We start from the raw sequence: 10255 nt of genomic DNA, 5'->3' as shown, positions 1-10255 counted from the left end.
TGGATTTCTGAGTTCGAGGCCAGCCTGGTCTACAAAGTGAGTTCCAGGACAGCCAGGGCTATACAGAGAAACCCTGTCTTGACCCCCCCCCCCAAAAAAAATACGAAGACAGCATTTCAACTGACTAAGGAGTAGTGAATCATCTGACAAGAGCAGACTGGCAATCTGGAAAGGACATCCTAAAATACAAAAATTAAAAACAACCAAGGCAGACTATAACACTTTCATTGGTCTGACTGGTCTTCGAAGACCTGGGGAGAGTCACTATTCAGAGAAAGAGTCAGGAGAGAGGAAGACACGATGACAAACTGCTCTAAGAGATAGGTGGCAGCAGCATGGTACATGGCACAGGGCTAAGAAAGAGACTAGAACCATTACAAGATTCAGAAGCATCCTAGGAAGTGACGAAGAGGCAGGGCCTGCACTAGGGTGATGGAAATCAAAGGGTAGGACTGACTCCAGCCAAGGAGCAATCCCTGTGAACCACATTTCTATGGAACTAGAGCAGGAGCAGCTGGATGAGAGGAGAGAGCTAGAGATTAAGCATGGGGTTGGAAACAGCTCTTAGCTGATTGGTCTGAGTGGGTAGACCCTGGGAATGATGAGCTTGGAGCCATCATTAGTGCATCAGGGTAAAGGGTGTGGGCTAGAGCAAAGGGCAGGAGATGATGTTCATTTAAGACTAAGTGTGTCACAGACATCATCCACATTCTGACCAACACCAATAGGTGTCTTGGGAGCAGTAATTCATATGAGGACTCAGGAGAGAGGAGGGGGCTGCCAGATACATTTTTGGAGTCACTTATAAATGTGAGAAAGCTGATATTGGCAATCAACTGATATTTCACATCAAAAGCCATGTGCCTATTAGGTTAAAAAACAAAGAAGGAAAAATATTAATATCTTAATGTATTTGTCAAAATTATTATATTTAAAATAACAGAGACTGTTAAATAGAGTATGTTGTTGGTATTTTAAAGATTTTTCTCCCCGTTAGTTTACAACAAACAAATTATCCTGCCTAAAGACAAGTATGCTTTAGATGAACGATTATAAAATAAAAACTCCTTTGACCCAGCTGTAAAAAGTATTTCCCCTAAGGACTTTTGCTTGTCTAATTGCTTATTTTCACAGCTGTCTTAAAAGAAAAAAGAATAAGATAGTGATGTTCTTGAAGTAGTTTACAAGTGTCTGGCTAGTGATCTGTCTTATAAATACATACACATACACATGTTCAACACTTGCTTTGGTGTTTGGAAAACATGTGAATACCACCTTCAGCACTACCTCAAAGAATCACTTCTGTAGCTCTGAGCAGACACTTATTATTATCTTGTCTCAATATAGAAACATACAAAGACTGCCTGCTACGTAAAACCCTCTTTCTCTAGTCCCACCTCTGGCCTAAGCAAGGAGGGAGAGGAGGAGTTCTAGCGGGGCTGGGTGGGTTGTTAGAGGGAAGTGAACAGTACAGGGGAAAGGCTGACAGGCACACAGCTGGAGGGGGGTGCTCTCCCAGCCTGCAAGTGACAATCCTCAGAGTGCTGTCGGTGGGTACTCCCCCAAATATCTCAGCCTGTCCCCTCCTCTGTATTTTCATGCAGCTCTCTAGGTCCCCACCCCGACTATGAACAAATTATCAAGATCATGGCAGGAAATAATAATTTTTTCTTCCAAGAGAATTCCCTCTATATGAGACCTAGGTTTCTAGTCTGAGTGGCTCAGCAAGCAGCCAACGATCCATTTGGGCCAGAGTTCAGCCTGGAACCTAGCATGGCACGGTGGTCACATGAGCTTTGCCAGGACAGTGCCTCTCCTATTTCAGGAGTAAGCCCTCTCAGCGCTGTCTGGAGGGTGCAGTGTGACGCTGCAGTGAGAACTTGTGTCTTGTATTTACCCTCATGAGCCTCACTGGGTACTCAGATGGTGAATGCAAAGTATCTGGGTGGAAACTGCATTCCTTCAGAGACCCAGTGTTCTTCCAATTCTTTGTCCAATGTAGAGAACATTACATGAAACAGTGCAGGGAGACCCCAGGATTTGAAACTGATCAATCCACAAAGACTTAGAAATGAGTTCTTTAGGAATGTACAAACAAATACATCTGAGTTACACAGATTCTTGCCACAAGGTCCAGACATATGGTACAGAACAAGGGGCTGATTGGTGATGATGACACAGAAACTTACTCCAGGGGAAATCAAAGTCATGTGAGGTGACTTGGCTACAAATAGCATTTACATAGTTATAACATTGTAAAGCCCAATATTGACTTTACCAAAATTACTATCTAGCTTCAGCAGGAGGGAAAAGTCAAGACGCAGCACCACAGGCAACAGCAGGAAAGAGTTTTATACCAAAATAACCAGCTAAAGAGGTGAGAGTGCATCCCCACAGAAGCACAAGCAAGGCAGGGAGGGAAGGTAAGGGAATATGAGGTGTGATGCACAACCCTCTCAGAAGCCCCTGTGAAAGCACCTACTTTTGAGTGTTCATATCATTGTAATTATGATTTGCAATTAAAAAACTTTAAATGACAAAATTCTCATGTTAAAACTATCTGATCTAACTCTGTATGTTTGCACATAATCACATTTGTTCCCCAAAGCGATGAATTATTACTTTACTATAAAGTGTTCATGGCATTTACTGATTCCTGAGATGAAGACATGCTTCTGTGGCTTTCTAGTGCCAGTCCACAGACAGCCTCTCTCACACAGAACCCAGGAACAACACACTCAACACAGACCTCAGCAACAGAGAGAAACTGAGCAAAAAGGGCTGGCATTTAGAACACGTGCTGTGGGGGAAATGGTTCCACCCACTTGGATGGACCCTTAAAAGCCAAATTGGGTACAGGTGCCTATGCATCTCAAGGATGCTTGAGCATATGGGAAGCTCAATTTGTATTTGTTGAAAGGTATTCTAATTAACACCACTAAGTTCTAAGTTCCTACAGCAGCCAGACAGTGCTCACTGATGGTATGCATGGTAGACTATATGGTAGGTCACTTCCTGTTGTGGACTCAACATCAACTGTAGTGTATACAGCTTATTAGACTCCATGACGTTATCAGTGGGAACAGTAACTGGGAACAGCTCTGGGATCAGTCAAGGCAGAGCTTACTTTGGGTCAGAAGGCAGTAGTGACACTCGGAGGATCTGAAGTGTCCTGCTCATGGGTGGAACTGATGTCCTGCTGTAGTTTGCAACTCTTTCAAACCTTCCTTACTGATAAGGGGACTTTCTTTAATTTATGAACAAACAATTTGCTTTGAAGATGAAAGTATTAGATGATGAATTATACAACTCCAAGAACAGATTTTTAAAAGACCATATATTATATCTGTATTTCAAGAGTAAAACTGAACTCTGATTTAGATTAAGTCAATAAAAAGCAAATCAGGGCCCATTTTATTAACAAAGCTTTCTAGAAGAATCTGGTTATCAGGTGATGTGGCTATAAAGACACAACTGGTTATAAAGAGCCAAGAAGAAGACACAGCAGTTGACAGAGGAATGTAGGCTTTGTCCTCTCTGTATCTAGCACAAACAGTACAAACCCAGTAACTATCCCCCTAAGACAGATTCTGAAGTAAATGCATGCTGTCTTGGTTAGGAAGTACAGAACAGGTGCAAGCAAGAGTAAATGCTTGCCTGGAAGTACCATCCAGAGAGTCAGAGCCCACAGAGTAAGTTAAACACCAGCAGGTCCTTAACATCAGGATTCAAATTTCAGACTTCTGAAGCTACTCAACTGTGGTATCAGCATGAAGTGCAAACTCCCAGCACTCTGATGTGAACAGGAGGCAGGCTCATGAGCAGTGCCACCATGGTGTGTCTTTCAATGCTCTCAGTGAGTCATGGGCCCCCATGGCCAGCAGTTTACACAGCACAGGAGCACAGCATTGCTGACACTTGCATCCCATGTTAAACGTTCTTCACAAAGTTGGTAATTAAAGAAGAAAAAGATGAAAGTGTAGCAGAGGGAGGAAGGGAAGGAGGAGAGGAGGTACAGAAGAAAAAGCTGGGAGTGGGAAATGGCACACTGCCACTGGTTAGTACTTTATAGATACAATTTGAGAAACAGTGTGAAGCGAATGTCTCAAAATAAGTTAGAATGCAGTAGTAACAGAAGGTAAACATGTCACTTGCAATGACACCAGCAAAGTCCGTCATGTTAAAAGAACTCTCAGAACAGCTAGGATGGGGCTGAGTGGCAGAGCTTTCCTGGAACACATGGGACCCTGGGGTTAGTCCCAGCACTGCAGAAATGAACATGCTCTTGGAGTTAGTTAATGATATAAACAGGGATTTGGATGAAACTTTGAAAAGCAACAGTTTACTAGGGCAAAGGAAAACACGGGGTCCACATTGAAAGTGTGGGAAAACAGCAAGCATTGCTCAAATTATTCTTGACAGTTTTTACAAAATAAGTAAAAAAGTAAAATACTAGGATATTTTCTACTGTTTTGATTAACAGTATATTTAAAAGGCTTCAGTTGCCTACTTTTATTTTCCTAGACCAGGAGAGAGTTCCTAAAGTTGTGGGAAAACCATCAGGGGAGGAGCAATGTAATTCTTCACTAAAATGAGCACCGCTGTGTGTGCTTCCCGCTTTCCAGGTCATTTCTACCATTCCATACTACCCCACCTCCATCCAACCTCAACAAAAGACTCCCAGTGGAAGGACTGAAAGAGATGGCTCAGTTAGTTAAATATGTCCCAGAACCAACATGAAAATCTGGGTATGGGAGTGTGTCCCTTTAACCTCAGCACTAGGGAGGGAGAGAATATCAGGACCCAGGACTCACTGGCCATCTAGCCAAGCCTAATCCCAGGCACCAGGGAGAGTGTCTCAAAAACCAGTGTAGTCAGAACCTGACGACTGCAGGAACATTCAGTGCATGAACACACACACACACAAACCCTTTCCCCAACACACAGAGTCTCCCTAAGGGAATGTACCAACTTCTGCATCTTCATCACCATGACCTATAACAAGGCTCTGCCATATACCATGCTGCTCAAAACAGCGAAACTGAGTTTAGTCCAAGTACCCTAAAGCACGGTTGTGCCAAGGACTCTGAGCACAAAGCACACCTGAAATGCACACATCTATAGTGTAAATCTGCTCCACTCTCTTTTTCTAGGAGCTTCAGGAAGACAGTACAATGATCAATTCCACATGGCTTGTAAAATGATATCATAAAGCTGAAAAAGTCATAGGCTAATCATCCTCAGACTCAGCTAACAAGACCAATGGGAATGTTCTGGGGAGAATGCCAGTCAAGCAGGAAGCCACTATTTCCACCCTGTAGGTACACACACTCAGAGAATACACACTTGGTCACACACTGGTGTACACAGCTACAGTACAAAAATGTGAATTTAAATGAGTAAGCTTGCTCAGTATTGGTTTATTCATGCAGAGGACAGGGAAACATAAAACCATCCATGTATTTTACTTTAAAGGGGCTTCCAAAGATTTAAATAATTGACTTAAAGAATGTAATAGGCCCGGATGAAAGGCTACTGGGAGAGGCTACCGAAGAGGAGAGAGAGAAGGCAGCAGTAAGATGACCCCTACCTGTCCTTCCGGGTCACAGGTGAAAGTGAAGCTGTGGAGCCAGCTAGGCTCACAACAAGTGCACAGCCAGCCTCAAATAAGAGCCTGGATTCTGAGGAAGGCAGAGGAACCAAAGAGCAACTATAGCTCGCATTCACCTACCTGGTTGGAGAGCAAAGAATAAGCTACCAGACAAGGAGCCTGCTTGGCCCAAGGCCACAAGGTTAGGTCCTGCATGCTGTTCTGGTGGGCAAGGGTTTGGGGGCAGTGGATACTACATTGCTCTCAGCAGATGAAGGAACAGGACTGGGGAGGACCCCAGACTCTTCATAAATCTGGAAAAACTAGGTACACCTTCCCACCTTGGGACAATACTAAGACTGTGCTAACTTTTGTTATTTTATGGCTGCTCCCTGTCTACTGTCACCTCAGAAAAGGCAGGCAGGTAGCAGCTACATGGAAGCCCATACCCTCCCATAATGCCATGTCAAAAACAAAAAGCAGTTACTTCTACAATTAAAAAAGTCTTGACCTATAAAATCATGCAAATCAAGAAGCTCTAATTTTCATGTTCACTTTCAGAAAACCCATGAACCTGCCCGGGTCATTAAGGGTGTAAGTGTCTGTGTCTGAACAGCATCACTTTCAGGAAGCAGTGTGCACTGGTCCACGGCATAAAGGTGCGGCAACAAGGTGTGCCCGGGCCACAGTGGGGCTGGACACTGCTCAGAGGTACAAACAGTGCTGGGTTCAGAGAGTAATGCTGAACACAGCAGTTTTGGCATAGATTGTCTAGTCATTGACCACACTGTGAGCTAACTGATGCACCACTGAACATCCAAAGCTCGCAGTGGGTTAACTCTAATGCCAGCTTTCCCAGTCATATGCACATGATCCTGACCAAAAGAAGCAAACTGTTCCTGAGCACAGAAATAAGTTCAGCATAAAATAAATGCAAATAAAAGTAAATTATGAATCAATAAACCTAGTCAGTACAGAAAAAAATCAACATCAATTTAGCAGCAAAAGGACTAAGTAAATTTTAACACAGAATATATAGCCACTTAAAATAGAGAATTTAACAACATGTGAAACTGCTAATATAGTATATACCTTTAAGAGGATTGACACTGAGGAATCAGCCCAATACTAATGCTTTTCCTCTGTAGGTGTAGGAGGTGGTGGTGGCTTTTAACTTTTTTCTTCAATTTTTCAATACTGAGCAAGTATGGAGGGTGGGGAAACCCCAATAATAAAAAGATATACATTACTACCCATGGACTGCAAATCAACTTACTGATACTTTCTGTGCCATAGGACATCTTACCTTAACTTTCTTTTTCAGTGTAGACTTTTGTTTCTCCTCTTCCTCTTCAATTAATTTAAGTGCCAGTTCTTTGTTAACTTTTGGCAATTTCTAGTAAAGAGATGGAAATAAGATACACTGAGATAAATACACTTAACATTAAAGGTCAGCAGGTCTGTGAGTAGTAGAAGTTCACAAAGGGCAGCTCACTCCTGCTTCTTAGTGGAGCGTCCACTAAGAAGAAAAGAATTACCCAACGAAGAGCAGCAGGTGGGCCAAATGGCACAGGCTGCAAGCATGGCCTGTAGTGGGAGCATACTGTCTTCCCAGCTTCCTAGCTCTCAGCTGCAGTTGTGGGAACCTCTGAAATGCTTCCTGCTCTGTAAAAGGTCCTAGAGTCTAGACAGGAGCGTTAAGGACTCTCAGATAAGTGGTGGGCTACCTACTGCCTTCTTTCACACTAAGCTCACCTATCATACTAAGTAAAATGTAGTTCTGGCAGGTACACAACCCCCTTTTGCTAAAACTCATGCATACTCACAAACACTGCTGTTATAAACTCTGAATAACTGTGGGAAATAGAGCGAGCACCGAGGTCATCTCAGGAAAGTCACTAGTCTTTTTGTTAGTGAGAGTGTGTATATTACATCCATATTTTAAACCAATGTTCAGTTATAAAGATTTTTATCACTCAGTGATTTGACTTAACGGATGGGATGCCAGAGAGCCAGGAAGGCAGGAGCGTTCAGATAGGAAGCTCCACCCTGTCTGCTCATGGTCTGGCTGGAATAACCAATAGCAGTTCTTTACCAGGGGCGCTAGCAGGTGGCTCTGGCAGCAGTGGTGTTCACCAGTTTGCAGTTCTCCACACACCTAGGATCACCCTCAAATGCCAAGAGCACCAGCCTGCCAGTCCCTTAGGAGTCTGGGTCCTCCTGAGCCCATACCTTTCTTGCCGCCTGGATCTAAGTTACCATCCCTCTTCTCCTACCTCAGTGTTTCTGTCTTTTGGGAGCTTAAATGCCTTCCCGACACTAAATCCTCTCCGTCAATACAAATGGTACTGGTTGTTTCCTGACTCTGTCTACTAGCATCCTGGGAAGCAGAGACCCTAAGAACCAAACGCACTAGCAGGAGATGGGGATAAGCAGACTGCTAACATCTGTCAAACAGAAAGCAGCTGGAACTGTTATCAGGTGTTTTCAGTGTGGCCCACAGCAGCTCTGTAGATCAAAACACTATAGCCTAGTGTGTCTTGGTCTTTTGGTTATTATCAAGTACATATTATTACCCAAACACCTAACCACCTCTTGACAAAGTACACCAAGAAAGCAAAAGATGTGAGCTAAAAAATGGAAATTCATGGATATATTAGCAGACTTCTTCAGAGTAACACCAAAATGAAGATTAACTATTTTCCCCTGGTAATGGCAATGCTAAGTAGCTCTTTACCTTTAATTGGACTCTCTGTGCACGTGTTTCTTCTATCTTCTGTCGAATTTTATCTTTCCTATATTCTTCATAAGCAAATGGATTGACCATCAATTTCACCTTTTCAAAACAAAGAATGAAACTAATCAGAATCAGTATTTAGTAGCATATATATACCATGACTATTGCACCAAAGAAAGTAGATCCCTTACAATGCAGAAGTATGCTTTGTGAAGGCAAAAGTAGGGAGAAGCAGCTGTGGATGACTTACTATCACCTGAAATACCTGTAGCTGGTACTTACCTTGTGGTAGAGTCTGATATCCATGAAAAACCCATGCATATATGCTCGGAGGAAAGGTGATCCAATGAGATGTGTGAGCCCTGCCAAAGTTAAGTAGAAGAGGATAAATCTCTATGATATCTTCATTAAAATTTCAGTTTTTCTTTCCTTCTTTATTAATGGTTATTTTATGTGTATGGGTGTTTTGTCTATATGTATGTCTGTGCACCACATGCATGCAGTGCCTGTGGAGACCAGAAGAGGGTGTTGGATCCCCTGCAACTGGAGTTACAGGAAGTTGTGAGCAGCCACATGGGTGCTGGGGATTGAACCTAGAAGAGCAGACAGGGCTTTTAATCATGGAGCTCTCTCCAGTCTTTACAATTTAAGCTTTTCTTAAACAACATTTTAATTATGATAGTTTCCCTTTAAAGTAACATAATTAAGGACTGTTAATCTTGAATGTTCATGGGAATTTCTAAGTAATTCCATTAATACCATTCCCCTTGTCTTAAATGTCATATTAAGTATAAAGGACAGAAAAGTCTTTTTTTGACTATGACTATGGTAAAGAGCGTTCCTTAAAATAGTGGTTCTTAGATTTTGAAACAGACTGATCATTTGTTCATTGAGACAGGGTCTCTGTATGTAGCCCTGGCTGTCCTGGGACTCCAAGACACAGAGATCCACTCCCCCTGTCCCCACCCCCAAGGTGGTTCCCAGGTATATACTGTTAGGTAGGAATGGGGAAAGCAAAAAACTGGGGCAGTGTTGTCAACATTTCGAGAAATAAAGGACAATATGATAGCATGGTCCCCCAAGCACAAACAGCTGGCAAACTTAACTCACATACAAACATGCTCATGCATATTAGGACCATCCCTGGCTGGGGGTACAGGTCAGATGGAATACTTGTATAGCATGCACAGTTTCAGAATCACAAACATCTACATTGCTGCCAGGACACAACTGGAGTTCATTATCAGTTTATGTTCAGGAATCTTTTCTTATGTAGATTTTCCTAAAGATTACATTTAGAATAGGAATACAAGGGCTAGCTAGCAAGAGGATCAACAGGTAAAGTGACTGCCATGCAAACCTGATGATGACCTGAGTTCGATCCTTAGAACTCACATAAAGGCAGAAGGACAGAACCAACTCTATAAAGCTGTCAATCTGTTGCCCACATGCATGCCACACAAGCACATTACACACACACACACACACACACACACACACACACACACACACACACGTGTAGTAATAAAACAAAAAATTTAGACTAGGAACACATTAAGTGTAGACACATTTAGGGAACACATATGAACTCTCTGCTATATCACAGAAAGTTGCTTTTTAAAAACATGTTTTTATGTATGTATGTATGTTTATACATGCATGAGTGTAGGTGCCTATGTTGTCCAGAAGAAGCTGTTGGATCCCCTGTAGCTTGAGTTATAGGTGGCTGTGAGCTGCCTGATGTGGGTGCTCAGAACCTAGCTCAGGTTCTCTGTAAGAGTAGTAGGTGATCTTAACTGCTGAGCCATCTCTCCACTCCCTAGAAATTATTTAGGTGCAAATATTGAGGGAAGGGGAAGGAGGGAGGGAGGGGGAAAGAGGGAGAGAGAGGAGAGAAGAGAGAGAGAGAGAGAGAGAGAGAGAGAGAG

General features: G+C 42.8%; 1 protein-coding gene across 1 annotated transcript in view; it reads right to left on the bottom strand.

Moving 5' to 3' along the window:
- The window catches only part of Nol10 (nucleolar protein 10), an 84621-nt gene that overhangs the window by 16164 nt on the left and 58202 nt on the right, over positions 1-10255 (bottom strand). The window contains exons 14-16 of the mRNA XM_029540909.1: positions 8610-8720; positions 8328-8426; positions 6897-6986 (exon numbers count right to left, since the gene is read on the bottom strand). Coding sequence (XP_029396769.1) covers positions 6897-6986; positions 8328-8426; positions 8610-8720 — 300 coding nt within the window. The remainder of the gene's footprint in view (positions 1-6896; positions 6987-8327; positions 8427-8609; positions 8721-10255) is intronic.

The sequence above is a fragment of the Mus pahari genome, chromosome 7, assembly GCF_900095145.1.
Source record: "Mus pahari chromosome 7, PAHARI_EIJ_v1.1, whole genome shotgun sequence".
Lineage (NCBI taxonomy): Eukaryota > Metazoa > Chordata > Mammalia > Rodentia > Muridae > Mus > Mus pahari.
The sequence above is the reverse complement of the archived record's forward strand: the minus strand, read 5'-3'. Positions and strand labels throughout refer to the sequence as shown.